This window comes from Leopardus geoffroyi, chromosome B2, assembly GCF_018350155.1.
Source record: "Leopardus geoffroyi isolate Oge1 chromosome B2, O.geoffroyi_Oge1_pat1.0, whole genome shotgun sequence".
Lineage (NCBI taxonomy): Eukaryota > Metazoa > Chordata > Mammalia > Carnivora > Felidae > Leopardus > Leopardus geoffroyi.
Genome location: NC_059332.1, coordinates 3800423 through 3819228, shown reverse-complemented (window position 1 = coordinate 3819228; position 18806 = coordinate 3800423). Strand labels below are relative to the sequence as shown.

The 18806-nt window shown below is 43.5% G+C and overlaps 2 protein-coding genes and 1 long non-coding RNA gene across 3 annotated transcripts; 2 read left to right on the top strand and 1 right to left on the bottom strand.

The window, feature by feature from the left end:
* Nucleotides 1-3091: 3091 nt before the first annotated feature.
* On the top strand, nt 3092-3861 carry H1-4 (H1.4 linker histone, cluster member). The gene has a single exon (XM_045500534.1). The coding sequence runs from the start codon at nt 3143-3145 to the stop codon at nt 3797-3799; it is 657 nt and encodes a 218-aa protein (XP_045356490.1). The 5' UTR covers nt 3092-3142; the 3' UTR covers nt 3800-3861.
* A 110-nt stretch (nt 3862-3971) lies between these two features.
* Nucleotides 3972-12486, top strand: LOC123609483 (histone H2B type 1-M). Its single transcript, XM_045500561.1, has 2 exons — nt 3972-5124; nt 10619-12486. Exon 1 carries the CDS (start codon nt 4735-4737, stop codon nt 5113-5115), a length of 381 nt encoding a protein of 126 aa, XP_045356517.1. The 5' UTR covers nt 3972-4734; the 3' UTR covers nt 5116-5124; nt 10619-12486.
* On the bottom strand, nt 12304-13105 carry LOC123609524. Its single transcript, XR_006717795.1, has 2 exons — nt 12812-13105; nt 12304-12674 (listed from the first exon to the last, which is right to left on the bottom strand). It is a non-coding gene; the product is annotated as an uncharacterized LOC123609524 (long non-coding RNA).
* Between the last annotated feature and the right edge of the window lie 5701 nt (nt 13106-18806).

The following is an 18806-nucleotide window of genomic DNA, read 5'->3' as shown; positions in this document are numbered from 1 at the left end:
GACAGATGTGAGCTGGAAACCTAGATGTACCTGTCAGCAACAGCCTGCTCAGAAGTCCTTAGCCGGTGCAAGCCCATATGCTCCTTTGTAAAATAGGGACAACAGCCCAGGCTACGGATGGTTACATTGACCAAGTAAGAATGTAGGTAGCACAGAGTACAATGACCAGTAAGTGGAAAGGGTAGCTTTTATTGAGAACGATAAAGTGAGAGGGGCACCCGGTGGTTCAGTCCCTTAGGCTTCCAACTTCGGCTCAGGCTATGGTCTCAAGGTCTGTGGGTTCGAGCCCCACTGCAGGGTCTGCACTGACAGCTCAGAGCCTGGAGCCTGCTTGGGATTCTCTGTCTCCCTCTCGCTCTCTGCCCCTCCCCCACCTGCATGCGCACGCTCGCTCTCTCTCTCAAAATAAGTAAGCGTTTTTAAAAATAAAAAAAAAAAAAAAACAATGATAAAACGGGATGAGGAGCAGAGATGCCATACTAGGGGCTTCTGGGAGTCCACAGGAAACCAAGGCTTATCCACCCCATGTGGATGGAAAATCATGAAGCATGGGAGGCTATGCCATCACTTTCTCACCTTCCAGAGCCCACTTGAGTGCCCAGTCAGGTGGGAATCCAAGGGAGTCAGGGTTGGATTGCTACAACACACCCTCTTAACCTGGGGTCACGTCTGGCATGTCACAGGCAAGTCCAGAAATCTGCAGGAACCCTCGCATGACAGAAAACGGGTTTGACCTGTTGGTCACCTCCAGGGACAGCAGTAGTTCCCAGACTCAGCTGGGCATCAGAGGGAACCGAGAACTTGTTAGATATTCTGAGACTCCCTGGAGTTACTGGTTCAGAATCATCTGAAGAAAGACTTTGGAATCTAAACTTAAAATACAAGTACACACACACACACACACACACACACACACACCCTAGTTGGAATAGGGCCAGCCAAGCTGATAGATCAATAGTAAAGTAGAGCCTTTGGTGTTACTCTTATGCCATCATAGAAGAGTGTCAAATAAACATTTGTTTTCATAGTGGGAGATGCTCAATGTATTCTTTGAACCCATCAGTTCATTTTATTGATGGGAAAACACACTGTACCAGAGGAGACAAGCATAGGTGAGTTGAAAGATCACAGAATTTGGAGACATTAAGTCCCTCAATGTCAGAAGTGTAAGGATTACATAGGCTCAAACCAGACATTTAAGAGGAAACTTCAATGGGTTGTGCAAATTTCAGCTATTTGCAAAAGTTATTGTTTGTCATTGAAAATGAGTATAACACACTATTCTGGGATTGAATGCCCATAAATCAGTTTCCCTAGTAACTATCAACTGGTCTGTTTTGGAACCTTATCCTCTCCCTTTTTATATTAATATATACCAAAGGGCATATTTATTTTTCACTAGCATGCACTAATTACATTGAAATGTTTATACATTAAGGCTTTAAAAATACAGATTATTTACGTTGATTTTGTACCAGCATTAACTTAAGTAGCACTAATCTGAAACTTGTAATTAATGTTGAATCAAAGGTATATATTCTCTTTGGATTTCAGTAGTAAGGTCTGTTGTGCAGGGAGATTTGTGGCAACAAAACTAAAAATTACCGTGATGCCCAATGCTGTGTTACAACCAGCTACACTCAAAGAATGGTGTCGTATCACTTTATAGCACTGGCCAAAATGGTACGTTGTCTCTCAAGTACATGGCTTGCAAGTTTTTAGAGACAATTCCAGCCAGATCATTTTCCAGGAATGATTTCTTTAGTTGGATGGTCATTGCTAACATAGACTCTCTGTTGATTGGGCAATTACCCAAACAAACCCATCTTTCACAGATCTTGCAAAGGATGTCTTCAGAGGACCATGACTTAACTTGCATAGTCCCGCAAAGATCCACCTCTAAGATGCAAATCTGAACTTGCAATTCAATCCAACACGTAACTTGTTTTCTTTTTTATGGATGTCTGGGAAGCATAGGGCCATAATCTTCATGACGGAAGCCATATTTCGTAGGTGGACTAGCCATTCATCAGCTATTGAGTAATGACAGGATCTGGGTTGCTCTAATAATGGGAGTAGATATGTTATCATTTACACTTCGAACGTATTTCCCCATACGATCAACGCTTGAATTTCATCTCTAACTCGTTTCTTACAGTTTAATCCTGAAGAATGTGCCAAAGAACCCCGCAACACTGCAAATTCCTCAACGTGTCCCTCCACTTCCAATGATTTTATGGACCTCATCTCTGTGTTATTTGAAAATTAATCCTTTTGCATCTGTCCACCCTGACTATGTTTTGGGGTCCCCTTACCGTCCCAAATAATCCTGAATTCAAGGTATCTAAACTCATGGAGCAGTTGTCCAGGGAAAAGAGAAGCAACAGCCCCGCCCCCAACCCTTGGGAGCAGAAAGGAAAAGAATTATCCTAAAGAATTATTTAAAAACCCAGATGCAGCCGACAGAAATAAAACCATGACTGCATAGACTGATGTCCCAGGGGTCCAAAATCTAACCCCAAATGGGCAATAATTTGTTTGCCATTAAACTAAACCAGTTTGATGAACTCAAATGCCCTCGGCTCAATAGGCAGGACTCTCCGAGGAGCCTGTGTTACTTCCCTCACTTAAGCGCAGATTTGTAATAAAAATCTTAGTGCCAGTGGCACGGTTTTTGGACATATAAGAAGCTAACCACTTGGAGAATCCTATTTGAGAGGTCAGAAAACTCCACAGTTAAAGATCGGTTTATAATTTACGAAGAAAATAGAAAGTTTTGTTTCTCTGAGTTGAAATTTGAAGAGCACGGCGGGAAATATTGTAAGTTTCTGGCATAAAGCTTTGTGCTTTCTTCATAATTTGAGACCGGCGTGAAGCCTGAGGCTTCAGGGATCATTTTGTGAGAAAAACCGGGCGATTCGATGTAGAGAATTTTGATATTTTTGGCATTTTTTGAGGTGTAACAAACACAACTCGGGATCCGAGAGGACACTCTGCGGCTGCCAGCGAGGCGGGCTGGACAGCGCACCAATCACGGCGCAGCTCCGCCCTATATAAACGGGAGGGCGCAGCGGCGCGGCCCGAGTCCCGGCCAGTGCCTCCGCTTCCGGCTCGAGTCGCTCTCCCCGCGCCCGCCTTCGACATGTCCGAGACCGCGCCCGCCGCGCCCGCCGCGCCGGCCCCCGCCGAGAAGACGCCCGTGAAGAAGAAGGCCCGCAAGTCCGCAGGCGCCGCCAAGCGCAAGGCGTCCGGGCCGCCGGTGTCCGAGCTCATCACCAAGGCCGTGGCCGCCTCCAAGGAGCGCAGCGGCGTGTCCCTGGCCGCGCTCAAGAAGGCGCTGGCGGCCGCCGGCTACGACGTGGAGAAGAACAACAGCCGCATCAAGCTGGGCCTCAAGAGCCTGGTGAGCAAGGGCACCCTGGTGCAGACCAAGGGCACCGGCGCCTCGGGCTCGTTCAAGCTCAACAAGAAGGCGGCGTCCGGGGAGGCCAAGCCCAAAGCCAAGAAGGCGGGCGCGGCCAAGCCCAAGAAGGCTGCCGGGGCGGCCAAGAAACCCAAGAAGGCGACCGGGGCCAGCACCCCCAAGAAGAGCGCCAAGAAGACCCCAAAGAAGGCGAAGAAGCCCGCGGCGGCTGCAGGAGCCAAAAAGGCAAAGAGCCCGAAAAAAGCGAAAGCAGCCAAGGCCAAGAAGGCGCCTAAGAGCCCAGCGAAGGCCAAAGCCGTGAAACCCAAGGCGGCCAAGCCAAAGACCGCCAAGCCCAAGGCAGCCAAGCCAAAGAAGGCAGCTAAGAAGAAATAAGTTTCTTTGGCCTACTGCTTAGAAGCTCAACACAACCCAAAGGCTCTTTTCAGAGCCACCCACAGACCTCAAGGAAAGAGCTGTTACACTGTGTTCCTTAGGGGGCGTGGCCGGGGGGAGGACACCACCTCGGTGGGGCGGTCCCTCGAGCACGGTGCGGCGTCTCCTGGCAAGGCTTAGTTGCGTGCTGCACCCCCTAAAAACTTGTACGTGCAGGGGTTTCAGTAAAGGCCCCGGAAGCCTATCCACGACTCAAAACTCGAGCTTATTTCTCGGGTAGGCTGGTCAGTGGTAAATTTCTCCCGCGCTGACGGGCAGGGTGAAAGTGCGAACAGAAGTCTGGGAAGCCGTATTTCCCAGGCATTTGCTAGTACAGGTACGTACGGTGTTTCTCACCTCCTGACCAGCCCGGCGCAATAGAGCAGGTTGCTAATCAATGAGGCGAGCTGGGAAGGACTATGGGTTTCGGGCCAACGACCACTTATTACCCGCCTAAAGCCTGACAGCTCCAGCATCTAGGGCATCCTAACCGCCAGATACCGACTGGTGCAGGCCCCAGACTCCAAGCACGAAGCCATACTAGCCAGCAGGGAGTGGTCTACACCTATAAACCGAAAGCGAGGATGTCCTCCGTAAAAGTTTCAGTGACTGAAATCTACGGCGCAAGTTCTTTAACAGGCTTATTTATAGTAGCTTTAGGCAGCCTACTCTAAGCCTTCTGATTGGCTCGAAGCAAAGTAAGGAAGCAGCCAATGAAAAGCTAGACCTGCAAGTATCTTTTACATCCGCATTTGTGACGACACACTAAAATTAATCCAATCGCGGACGAAATCTTACTAACCTCATTTGAATACCGCATCTATAAATAAACGTGGCTTTGGTGTCGCGAGTTATTTTCCCAGCTCTTAGTTATAGCGTGTTAACTTCACGGCGCAATGCCTGAACCCACCAAATCCGCCCCGGCCCCGAAGAAGGGCTCGAAGAAGGCGGTGACCAAGGCGCAGAAGAAGGACGGCAAGAAGCGCAAGCGCAGCCGCAAGGAGAGCTACTCGGTGTACGTGTACAAGGTGCTGAAGCAGGTGCACCCCGACACCGGCATCTCGTCCAAGGCCATGGGCATCATGAACTCGTTCGTCAACGACATCTTCGAGCGCATCGCGGGCGAGGCGTCGCGCCTGGCGCATTACAACAAGCGCTCGACCATCACGTCCCGGGAGATCCAGACGGCCGTGCGCCTGCTGCTGCCCGGGGAGCTGGCCAAGCACGCCGTGTCCGAGGGCACCAAGGCCGTCACCAAGTACACCAGCTCCAAGTAGACTTGCCAAGTAAGCGCCCCCTTACCCAACCCCAAAGGCTCTTTTCAGAGCCATGCATGTTTTCAACAAATGAGGTGTAACCCTTTCATTACGGACGCTGTTTTCAAGGATCTGGTAATCTAGCACGACTCAATTTTTGGTTAGGGCTGCGTAGAAAGTATTTTCAAGTTACTCTGTCAGTAACACCTACAGTATAAATTGCGTGCTCACCATAAACAACGATTCTCTACATCCATTATTCCTTCGGTTTCACCAAACTAGACCTTAATTTTAAATGAAACGCCATTGCAAGTGTACAACTCCTGGTTCCGTGGGCCGAGCTCCAAATTGATCGTCACGTTGTTCAGGCAGTTGATAAGGAAGGAGCTTACCCAGAGCACAAAGGAGCCTGCTCTGAAAACTTTATTCTCCTCACTTTTTTTTCTTTTCCTTTTTAATGTATGGAGGTGATACTGAAAACAGCCGAAGGCCGTGGGAGCGTCCGGTAAATGTTCGTGGGCTTTTCTGGTCGGCCTGCCTTGCAGCGGCTCCCATATCTGCTTGCTCTGAGCAGCCGGCCAGGGAGGGGGCCTCTCTGGGGGAGGAGGGTGGCAGAGTCTATACTGTATCCAAAAGTCGCAGCGGGACCGGAAGGGAACGTGTCCGGGCTCTGAGAGGCCTTCCAGTCCTGTCAGTTACCGTCGCCTCTGTCCTAGGAAGTCCTATTTCGCTTACAGTCTCTGGGAAGCATTCAGCTGTAAGGTCCTCTGGGCCACGAGACAGAGGCCCACTACTCAGTCCCATCAGGTGTGTGACTGTGATGAGGTGATGGTTCCCCCCGGGACCGAGGCCCCCTTCTCAGCACGCCGGCCGCTTCCCTGGCGTACCCTTGAGGTGAGGCCGGAGAGGAGGTTGGAAGGGAAGGAAAGCCTTTCGGGCAGGCAGCGGTTTCTGTTGCACAAGCTTCGCCGGCCTGAAGGGTTTCAGCTGCTGGGGAGTGAGGAAAATGTAGACTTTCTTTATTATTCGCCAAGAAACCTGATGAGAAATCTTGCCTGGTGACGCTGATGCCGGGTCACATCCTCAGGGTAGAAGGTGAGCTAGAAACGAGCACACACACAGACACACACACATGCACACAGACCCACACTCGCCACGGACAATGGCAAGGAAGAGGGTGCCCCGAGCCTTAGTGCTGAGCAAGGTAGATTCTGCCACCGGCAATCTGGACAATCCATTGGTTTCTGGCATCAATATCACAGGGATTCAAACACCCAGGTTGAGAATTAATTTAGGGATTAAGCCCAAGCTGGCTTTGTGCCCCTGAGCACCTGGGTAATGCAAACGCAAATCCTCTCTGGGGGAATGAGCTTCATTCTGGGCCTCAACAAATCCCCGCATAGGACACCTGGAAGGAAAGGAACCAGAGGCTTCGTACAGGACATTAGCACATTATTCAACAAGACACTGTGACCCAGAATAAGAGCAGGGAACTAGAGTAAAAGGAAATTAACAGATACAGATTTCAAGTGGCTCACTTTAATAACTCTTAAAAGAAAAAGGGGGAGACACCTGGGTGGCTCAGTTGGTTGAGTGCACAACTCTTGATTTGGGCTCAGGTCAGGATCCCAGGATTGGTGAGATCAAGTCCCATCTGGCTGAATGTGGAGCTAGCTTGAGGTTCTCTCTCTCTCTCTCTCTCTCTCTCTCTCTCTCTTTCTCAAAATAAGTAAATTATTTATTATTTACAAAGGGGGAAAAAAGGACTATTTGAAATACGCTGAGAACCTAAGAGAATGCAAAGAATGACCACAAAGATTTGAAAAAAAGAACCAAACACAAATTCCAGACACACACACACACACACACACACACACACAATTAATTATAAGAAAATTAACATTTAAAAAGCTTGCTGGATAGGCTAAATAGCCAATTGGACCCAGCTGAAGAATTTTCATGAACTCTGTAAGCAGGTCTTAATTACCCAAAATCCAGAGAGAGAAAAGTAAAAGTGAATTCAAGAGATCTGGAATTAGTAGCAAAATTGTCTGAAATACATCTAATCTTGGTACCAGAAGGACAACCAGAGAGAATGATGCTGATGTGAGCTTTCAAAGATCATGGCTGAGGATGTCTTAGAGTTAATGGTTTACTCGTGTAATTAAAAATAAATAAAAGAGTGAAAACTGATATAAAAAAGGGGGGGTCACTGCATCACACTGTGACCTAAGCCCCATAAACTCTCACAAGAGATAGAAGGCTGATTACAACAAGGTTTTGTCTTCGACCTGTTCTGACAGGTGTCATCAGACTGAAATACTGTTATAAATACTTGGGGGGGAGGGGAGGATAATTGAGAAATTATTTACATGCACTCTATACCTATCGATTACTAAACTTTGTAATTCTAATCGATATTTAATGGACTGTCTTGCTTTTCGGTGCATATAATACTATAATTAGGAAATTTTAAAAATTAATATTCTTTCCAATAACTATTTATGTTAATTACATTATCATGTTATTGTATCAGGTAAAATCACAAACTGGATGCCATATAGGTATGCTCTCAGTCATCATGGTCTTTTTCCTCTTTTTAATCAAAGTGGCTTTGGTAGTTCATGACATAAAAATTTGTTTCCCTGCTCGTTCACGTGTGCACGTGAGTGTGTGTGTGTGTGTGTGTGTGTGTAATCTGTATGTGTTGCTTAGTTTACTTCTAAATTTATTTTAAGTCTTTTTATTAGGAATGATATATGAATTTTTGCCATTTGATGAGCTCATGTGCTTTTTCTCCTTTATCCTGCCACAATGAATATATGTAGATTTCCTAATGTTAATCTATACTTGCATCCACCGCCCCAATCTTATGTGGTCATGTTATATTATTATCTTAAATATCAGCTGCATACATTTTAATATTTTAGAGTGGGTTTTTTTTTTTTCCCTACTCGAGTCACACTCTCTTTTGGGTTTAGCCATATCAGATTTTGTCATTAAGATTATGGTAACTCTCCTCTATTATCTACTGCTGTGTAACAAACTACCCAAAACTCAACAGCTCAATCCATGAACATTTCTTCCCTCAATTTGTTTCTGGGGATCAGGAATCCACAAGTGACTTAGCTGGGTGGTTCTGCCCAGGGTCCCTCGTGGGGCTGAAGTTGAGATGTACACACAGGCTGCAGTCCCCTGAGGGCTTGACCACAGCTGGAAGATTCCTTATTCCTTACCAGAGTTGGCTGGCTGCCCTCCTGCACGAGTTCCTGTTGGCTGTTGGCAGGAGAACCACAGTAACACCTCAGTTCCCTGCCAGGAACCCTCAGGAGGGTAAATCTCTTAAAAATGTGGTAGCATTTCTCTTGCAGAAAGAGAAGTCAGGCAGAGAACGTACCCTTGAAGTCTCTGTGACCTAGTTTTGAATGTCACATGCTGTCACTTCTGCCACTTTCTACTAATTAGAAGCAAGTCACTTTAAATGTGGCATGTAATCAGAAGGGGAACTGGGTTCCAGCTCACCTTTCCAGGTAAGGATGTAAACATATTGTGAAATTTTCACATCATTTTTTAATGCTTTAATTACTCGATTATAAAAAGTATTTGTTATTTAAGGAGTAGTCAGAGATCATCTAGACCTAATTCCTTTAGGTCGTTAAGAATTCCAGGAGTTAGACTAAAATTGACCACAATCCACAAAGACAAAAGCCAATGAAACTCCTCATGATGTCCTGATGGACTTCTCCCTGAGATTGTAAGGACCGAACAGTTGTCTCTGTAGTCAAATAAACCAGCACGTTGCCAGTATATAGAGAAAATGTTGAATTAATTGAATGAATTCAACAGAGAAATCGTAAACAGCCATCTGTACAACAAATCTCTGCTTCATGATGGTTGTAGGAATATCCAACAAAACTAGTAGGTTTGAAAAAGATAAATTAAAAGGGAAAACAAACACAATAAAAAGATAAAACCCCAAGCAGAGCGCTAGCCTCTTCTCTGCTGTCCTATCACTCCCTTTCAGTGTATTCAATAAACTTCTAACTCCTGGGGGGGGGGGGGGGGGGGGGAAGGTAAAATCTGAAAAATACTTTAGCCTATGCAAATATAACAAATTAATGATATAAAAATCAATGATATAAAAAATAAAAATTAATAAAATTTAAAGTGGGACAAGAAGTAAAAGCTCAATTAGTTGATTTAAGAGGTGGAATTTGAACTGATGATTGAGTCAGACTTAAAAGTAAACTACAATGTTTCAAGTGTAAAGTAACAGATTAAGAGTAGGAGAAAGACATACAAGAAGAAACTAAAGAGATTAATTTAGTCATGAAGGCTTATAAGGAGATCCATGACATGTGTCAAAATTCTTACTAGATTGTAGCATGGCAACAGTTCAGAGTATTATTATAAATCAGCTCATTCAAGATAGTCAATTGAACATCTTTGAGTCAGACACAGGCATGGGCACTGGAAATATAAAAAGAGGTGAGGGTGTCCTTGACCTTCTGGAGCCCTCAGGTTAGTAGACCACCAATGAAATTTATAGCTACTTTTTCAATTTTTTTTTTTATTATTATTATCACTCACTAAGACCTAAAAAAGTGTTTACCACTCTTTGGAAATCCACTGGCAGGGGAATAGACTTGGGCTCCCATGGAAACTACAAAGCTCATTAAGACAAAATGTTCATCCCAATATTTGAGTACTAAACAGAATCTAGTAATACTAATATCATTGTGACACAGTGCAAAGTTCAGGTATACTCCCATAAGCGTCCCCTCACATCTGACACCAAGTGCAAAGATGAAGGGTCTCCAAAACCATCCTCGGATTTGGTCATTCACTAGAATTATACCACAGAATCCACTAAACTTTATCGCACCCAAGGTTGGGGGGTATTAATTACATCAAAAGGATACAGATTACACATAAGCCAAGGTGAAAGGCGCATGGAGCACAGGCTTCCCAACTCAGAGCTTCTGGTAGGTCCTTTCCCAGTGGAGGCCGGGGGAGGGTTTATGTCTCCCTGCCGCACAACAATATTGGCACAACACACAGACATTGCCAACCTAGGGGATTTGTCATATGAACATGGTTGACTGTCCACGTGGCTGAACTTTAGTCAGCAGGCCCTCTGGAGGTAGTCCACATGCCACATGACCCAAAGCCCCCAACATAAGTGACATTATTACCCTATCCTGTGCAGCCCAGGGCTTCTAGGTAAACAAAGATCATCTTATCATGCAGGACATTCCATGAGCCTAGAGATTCCCTCCCAGCAGAGGGCAAAGGCCACATCTCTCTTTGGATAAAATTGGTCCTTCACCATACACATCGTCATAAGAAAAACCATAGGTTTACCGTTTTGATTAGATGGCTATGTTTGACCATAACTTGAATTCTCCAACTATTTTCTTTTTTGATGGTTCTGTCAATGGTTTGGGTTTATTTAGATCAACTGTGGACCCAAAAGTTATAAGGAGATTTCTAATTGAAGGCAATGTTTTTGTACTTTATTCAGATGAACAACTTCAGCAGTCTCCTCCTTGACTTATACTCCCACTGCCCTCCACACCCTGGCGGCAGAAAAGAAGACTTAGGAGAGGTGGAGATCACGCTGGGGAAAGTTCAGAGTTCTTAACCTTCATTTTGGTGGCGTGGGCACACAGCGCTACATAGAAGAAAACGCTCCCTTTGCTTTACGTGGACAGCGGCACTTGACTGACCTTTCCTTTCACCAACCATGAAATTCGCTACCGTGGAAAGGGAACAGGAATTGTAGAAAAGTGAAGGACTAACGTTTTCAAATTTTGTCTAAAAGTTTAACCGTGAATGTTAAGCTGCATTTCATAAATACAAAACAATAAAAGTATCACAGCCAAATGGTGGCTATTTTTTAGGAATAGGGAGAAGAAGGAAGGTGAGAGGGACTGAGAAAAAGAATGGAAGAAGCAAATGGCTACTGCGAAAGGGAGCGCCAAAGCCTGAAGACCAAGGGGAAGGCACAGAGGAAGATAGTAGGAGAAAGCAGAGAGGGAAAAGAGGGAGATGAAGAGCTAGACCTTGTTACGTGTTTGACACTTCAACTGGGAATAGCACATTTTACGTGCTGACATTCGCCCCACATTTCTTGGGTTTGGGGGTGAGTGGATGGTTACAATGTCACCACATCTGGGAGACACTCTCTGACCAGCAAATGCACATGGTGCCCTTCAATCCGGCTCTAAACTTGTTCTGTTCATTCTTCTTCATTACCCTTAGCATAACTGACATGAATTTGCATATTCTTGGTTTTCTCTTCCCATTCTCCAGGCTCTAAGGTCCATTGGGCAGAGTTAGTCCTTTTTGCTGCTGACTCCCCAATGCCTAAGGCTGTTCCAGACACACAGTAGGCTCTCCATTAGGATTTACAGCAATCATAACGAGGTAAAGTACACATATAACAACAGGGACAGGGGCCAGAGGTGAGTTGTTGCAATGGCTCCAAAGAATGAGAGACAGCATTCCTGAGTCTCACTTTCCACATCTACACAACAAAAATAATAGTATACTACTTCTTAGAGCTATTTTAAGGATTAAGTAAGATAATTCATGCAAAGCTCTTAAATCAGTCTTGAAATAATTTTGTAAGTGCTTAGCCAATGTTAACGAGTATTAGATTTCTTTAGTCATTGAATTAAAATGAAATCAGAGGGGCCAATTCTCTTCAGGTCAGAAACTAAAAGAAGAAAATGCAAGCCTTTGAACTGCTTGAATTCCACCTGTGGAAGGATAACTGGAGGATTTGGAACAAAGATCTTATTGTCCAGGGTTCTCTTTACTGGTTTGAGTCATGTGTTCATGCTAAAAATGACTAAAGTGTAGGTAATATTGGAGCAGAGATTCATTATACAAGCACATGTAAAAAACAAAACAAAACAAAAAAACATCTTTCTTGTACATCAAAGAGTAAGGCTGATGGCAAAATGGCACCTAACAAACCCTTTTTATTTCTTCAATTGGGGAGAGATATGAATGCAGAGAAGAAATGAATGCAAACAGTAACTGAAAAGTGAATCAGCCATAGAATTATGAAGTATGAAAAGTGATCTGCCCGAGAAGGATTGATTAGTATGAATATTCTGCCCGAATTTAACCCATCCTGGTTTGGTGTTCACGGATTCATTAGAAGGAGAGCCTTAGCGAAGAAGAAGAAACTAAACCGTGTTCTAGCATTTTCGTTTTATTTGTTGTTTTAATTATGAAAATAGAATTTACTGCTGTTACAGGCCTACAGAGAATCATTATTTACCATGGACTATGTTTGCTGGAGAAGTCTAAATGAGGAGGGCAAAAAGTCTGTAAATGAGATGTTAGGGTCAATAAAATTTGTGGAGAAATGGAATTCCACATTCCTTGTTGACCCAAATCATTCCCCGAGATCTCTCCTTTTTAGACACACATATATTTTTCACTTTATCTTCTGGCATCGAAGTCTGAGTGGGTAAAGCCTAAGCACTGTTTTGGCTCTGGTAACGATCTTGAAGGTAAACAGCTTGGGTTAGCTCAGCTGACATTTGAGGTGTCACTTCCAGCACCTGAATTAAGGGAAACACAATACTTCGAAGCAGTCTCAAAATTCAGCGTGTACCAAAACTACCTGGAGCATTTTTAAAACATAGATTACTGCCCTTCCCCCCCTTCCCCCCCCCCCCCCCCCCAGCTTCTGATTCACCAGATCTGTAGCAGGATCCGGTTATTTGCCGGTTGTATTGTCCAGGTGATGCTGATGCAGGAAGGCCAGGGAATCACACCGTGCTTTCAACCAGAAGAAGGGATTTCCTTAAATTACGAATGCCAAACAGCAACACAAACCCGTCACATTCAGGTCTAAACTGGAACTGGAAAGTCCTAAAAATTCGCAGCGACTGTCCTGCATCCTCCGCGTCCACGCAAGCATGGAAATGACCCTGTGGCCCGGCAGGCCCCGCCTCCGCACCGCCAGTCTCATAGCCACGCCCCCACGTCGGCTCTCTCATTGGCCCGTCCTGCGACGCCCCCACACGCCGGCTTTCTCATTCGTCTGTCCTGCCGCGCCCCCCACGCTGGTTCCCTCAGTGGGCCTTCCTGCAACGCCCGTCCATGACGCCCCCTGATTGGGCCTTTTCCGCGGCACGCGTCCCGCCCCCAACGAGCCTCACGTTGCGCCTGCGCCACGTTTCGTTTTTCGGGCTCCGCGGTGGGGTCGTTCGTTTTCTCGGTTGGTGGCGTCGCCGCCGGCAGGCTGTTTCCCGTTTCGTCCCTTTCTGGTGCGCAAACCGTGGCGACCCGGCCTCGCCGCGCGGCCGCTGGCCGTTCGCAACAATCCAGCGGGCCGTCCGCAGATGAGAGCGCGGAACCGAGCGGTGCGCGGACCGAGCCGCGGCGCAGCAGCTTCCCTGGTCGGTCTCCTCTCCGGCGGTTTCTGAGCTGGCCCGGCCTCGCTGCCCAGTGGCCGAGGAGACCCTCGCAGTGGCCGCGCAGGACACCCGGCTTGCACAGCCCCTGTTTACCGTCCTCGTAATTGTAGGGGATTTCGTGTGAGCACTGCGTGTGCCTATGTCTGTGTATGTGGGTAATTTTATTTCCTACTCAGATAACCATGCTTTTTAATTTCATATTCGTGTGCACGCAGGTCTAAATCCTTTAGGCACGGTCGGCACAGAGCCCAGGCCCCACAGTACTTTCAATGGCTCATGAAAATTTTGTCATTTTCTCTGAAATCAGAAGATAAATATTAACTGTGAAGTTGACCAAAAGGCTCTAGTATGTAATGTTAATATATTTACGTTTGTGTAATTTTAATAACGTTATTAATGTTATTATTTTAATGGAGGGAGAGGCCCAGGAAGGCAAAAGTCCCTAGGGCCCACAAAAATCAGTGAAACTGCGAGCAGATAGCACACAATCCTTCTCATCTATCTTTGTTTATTTAATTTTTTTTTTTTTTTTTTGCAAACACCCAGATACATTTCTGAGTACTTTCCAGATGTTAACTCAGGTGTTCCTCATAATACACACGTGAACTATTGTTATTCTAATTACCCCCATATATATTGAGTCACCCTAAGCTTAAAATTATTTTTACCCAATGTCCTACCATTAGTAAATGGCAGAGGGGATTCTTATTCTAACCCAGGCAGTTTAGGTCCAGGGTCCCTGCTCTTACCCACTAGAGTAAAGACATCATCTCTTGGCAACCATATGCAATTAATTCAAGTAACAGCAGGTAAAATTTACACCAAACTCTAGCCAGGCTCCTCTGAGCCTTCTTCTCAACTTGACTTATAAAAGCTTGGACAAGCATTAAAATCGTTTTAACAGATCAAAGATATATCCCTAAGATGACCCTAGCCCTTCTTAAAGTGCATGCCCTAAATCAAGACCCACCGTTCTTTATTTTTCCTTTTCTCTTCCTTTCTTTCTTAGAATCATCTTCAATGTTTTAGCTCACGAACGTGCGTTTTACAATGTTACCAAAAATCCAGCGACGTTTTGTGGCATAACATTAAATTTTTAGTTTATTCTGGAATTTATGAACATTTTACCATGGTGTCATCACAAAACATAAACACGGTGAAGTGTAGGTCTAACTCTTTAAAGTTAATCTTGTTTTACATCCTTCGATGACATTTTATAGTTTATTCATATAGATTCGAATTTTTTTTTTCTTGGACTTAGAATCCTTAGAATCTAAAGTACTATTGTGAATAACGTCTGGTTATTAATTTCAGTTCCAGCCGAGGCATTGCTAATGTATACAAAGGTCATGAATTTTGTGTGCTGATCATGTGTCCACTAACCCTGTTGAGCTCTCTCAGATCTGTTTGTAGAGTCTCGCGGATTTCTTAAATGACATCATTATCGAACAATAAAGATAACAGCTTTTTCTTACTGAATTTTTATCTATACTTATTCATCCTCCCCTGGTCTCACAGTGCTGGCCAGGCCTTTAGCACCATGTTGAATGGGAATCATGCCACTGAGCTCTTGTCTGGTTTTTGTTTTTTTTCTTCTTACTTCCTAGAAATTCTTCTAAAAGTGTACCATTATATGTCATGCTCACTATAGCTACTCTTTATAAAATAAGTAGCTACTCCCTCTTGTTCTAGTTTGCTGAAAATGTTTATGATGAAAGAATGTTGGGGCGCCTGGGTGGCTCAGTCGGTTAAGCATCCGACTCGGGTTCGGCTCAGGTCATGAGCCCACAGTTTCATGAGCTTGAGCCCCACATCGGGCTCTGTGCACCCGTGCACCTGCTTGGATTCTCCCCCAACCCCCCCCCTCCCCGCTTTCTGACCCTCCCCCACATTGTGCTGTCTCTGTCTCAAAATAAACTCAAAAAAAAAAAAAAGAAAGAGTGTTATATTCTAGCAAATATTTTCTCAGTGTCTGTGGAGATGACCATACAGTTTTAACACTAGTAATATCTTACACTGGCAGATTTAGGATGTTCAACTTTTCTTCCGTTCTTGGAATAAATCCTGCACAAAATGCTATTATTTGTTAAATAACATGGCTTCTTCGTTTCCATTTTCTTGCTTTTTAAATAGAGCTTTTCTTTAAGTGTTCACAAGTAAGACAAAGCCATAATTTTCTCTTTTTTTGAATTGTTCCTGTTCAGTTTTCATAATAGATTACAGACTTTCAAAAGAAAACACATAAGAGAGATCTATTTTTCCACTGAAACAGCTTTTGTAAAATAGGGATTATCAATTCCTGTAATTTCACTTAAACCTGTATAACCCAGCTCTCCTTAGTACCATTTGGGATGAAGGGCATAGAAGAGATTTTTTTTTTTTTAACTGCCCTTCCTGTTCCCTTATAATCATAATTTGCTTATTCATCTTGTTTATTGCTTCATGTTTTGTTCTTGAAAGACATTCTTTTCTGTTACATTTCCTTTCTTTATCTCCCTTCCTTCATTCCCCCCTCCCTCCTTCCTCTCTCTCTCCTTTCTTTCTTTCTTTCTTTCTTTCTTTCTTTCTTTCTTTCTTTCTTTCTTTTTTTCTTTTCTTTTCTTTCTTTCTTTCTTTCCTTCTTTCTTTCTTTCTTTCTTTCTTTCTTTCTTTCTTTCTTTTCTTTCTTTCCTTCTTTCTTTCTTTCTTTCTTTCTTTCAACTTATTCAAAGCATTCTCATGGTTCTTAATAACTCCCTTTCGGTAGCAACGTTCCCTTCTTAATCCCATAACTATCTCTCAACCGCCACCCCCACCCTCACGTGCACACACACTTTTTTTTCCTAATTAGTTTTACTAGAGGCTTGTCTATTATTAGGTTTTTCAAAGAATAAGCTTTTGGTTTACGAATCATCTCCATTTTTTCTATTTTTCTTCTTTTAAAATTTTGAAATTGACATATTAACAATAATATGTCAATGCAAAACTCCATGGAGTTTATAAATAAACAAACAATTAGATCTAATAAGAGTTCAACAGGGTATAAGAGCACCACGTAAAAATTCATGGCCTTTCCCCACATGAGCAATGACCTATCTGGAAATAAAATAGAAAACAAAGACATCATTCCTACCAGTACAACAGACACTAAGGATTCTAAGCCCAATTCTCAATTTACTATCATTTTTATTCTAGCTTTTTTGGTTGAATACCTAGGTTATGTATTCTCAGTGTTTCTTGTTCCTTAACTTGTGCATTTAACAGTATGTATTTTCCTTTTAGTACCATTACAAATACACCGTACATTTTTCATATGTATTATTCATATTTAGCTCAAAACGTTCCATAGCTTCCTTTCTAATATCCAGCCTAACCCATGTGCTTAAAAGTATGCTTTTAGTTTCCAAGCATTTGAGAAGAGTGCTTCATTTTTACCATCTATTTTTTTAGCATAGTGATTTGCCAAGTCTGTACATTATACTGTGTTGACCACAAGTGTCGCCACCGTCTGGCACCACACAACGCTATTACCTTATACTTCCATTGACTACATTCCCTATGGCGTACCTGTCATGCCCCTGACGTATTTATTGCACAAATGAAAGCTGTTCCTCCTACTCTCCTTCACCCATTTTGCCCATCCCCTCACCCTTCTCCCCCTGGCAACCATCAGTTTGTTCTCTGTGTTTATGGGCCTATTCCTGCTTTTTTGTCTGTTTTGTTGTTTAGATTCACATATAAGTGAAATCGTACTGCATTTGTCTTTCTCTGTCTGATTTATTTCACTTAGCATAATACTCTCGAGGCCCATCCATCCATCGTGTTGTCACAAATGGCAAGATCTCATTCTTTTTTATGGCTGAGTGATATTCCATGATGGACTGGACATACTCCACACGGATATACACACTCCACATCTTTATCCATTCATCACTGACGGACACTTATGATGCTTCCGTATCTTGGATATTGTAAATAATACTAAAAGGAACATAGCGGGGATATACATCTTTTCTAATTAGTGTTTTTGTTTTCTGGGATAAATACCCAGTAGTGAAATTACTATACTCTCTGGTATTTCCATTTTTAAGTCTTTGAGGAAACTCCACACTGTTTTTCTTTTTTTTTTTTTTTTTTTTTTTTTTTTTATGAGAATTTCCTCTCCCTCCTCCCCCTTCTCACTCTCCATTTTATTTATTTATTTATTTTTTAATTTTTTTTTTCAACGTTTATTTATTTTTGGGACAGAGAGAGACAAAGCATGAACGGGGGAGGGGCAGAGAGAGAGGGAGACACAGAATCGGAAACAGGCTCCAGGCTCTGAGCCATCAGTACAGAGCCTGACGCGGGGCTCGAACTCACGGACCGCGAGATCGTGACCTGGCTGAAGTCGGACGCTTAACCGACTGCGCCACCCAGGCGCCCCTCCACACTGTTTTTCATAGTGCCTGTACCAATTTACATTCCCGCCAACAAAACATGAGGGTTCATTTTTCTCCACATCTTCAGCCCTAGTTATTTCCTTTTTTTTTTTTTTTTTTTGCCATTCTAACGGGTGTAAGGCAATATCTCATTCTGGTTTTGATTTGCATTTCCCTGATGATAAGTGATTTGAGCATCTTTTCATGTATCTGTTGGCCATGTGTATGTCTTCATTGGAAAATGTCTATACACATCACCTACCCATTTTAAAATCTTATTATTCCTGATGTTGAGTTGTATAAGTTCTTCGTATATGATTTGGATATTAACACGTTATTGGAAATATCATTTGCAAATATCTTCTCCCATTCAGCAGGTTGCCTTTTCATTTTGTTGTTGGTTACCTTCTCTGTGAAAAGCCTTTGATATAGGTGTAGTCCCAATAGTTTATTTTTGCTTTTGTTTCCCTGGCCTGCAGAGAAATGCTAGAAAAATGTTGCTAAGGCAAACAGAGATTGTTAAAGAGATTATTGCCTGTGTTTTCTTCTAAGAGTTTTATAGTTTCAGGTCTCACATTTAGGTCTATAATCCATTTTGAGTTTATTTTTGTATATATGTAGGAAAGCAGTTTCATTATTTTGCACATAGCTGTCCAGTTTTCCCAACACCCTTTATTGAAGAGTCTTTTCCCCATTGTGTATGCCTACCTTCTTTGGCATAGATTAATTGACCGTAACAGTTGGCTTATTTCTGAGCTCTCTATCCAGTCCATTGATCTATCTGCCCATTTTTGTGCCATTACCATATTGTTTTGATTATTATAGCTTTGTAGTGTACCTTGAAATCTGGGATTATGATACTTTCAACTTT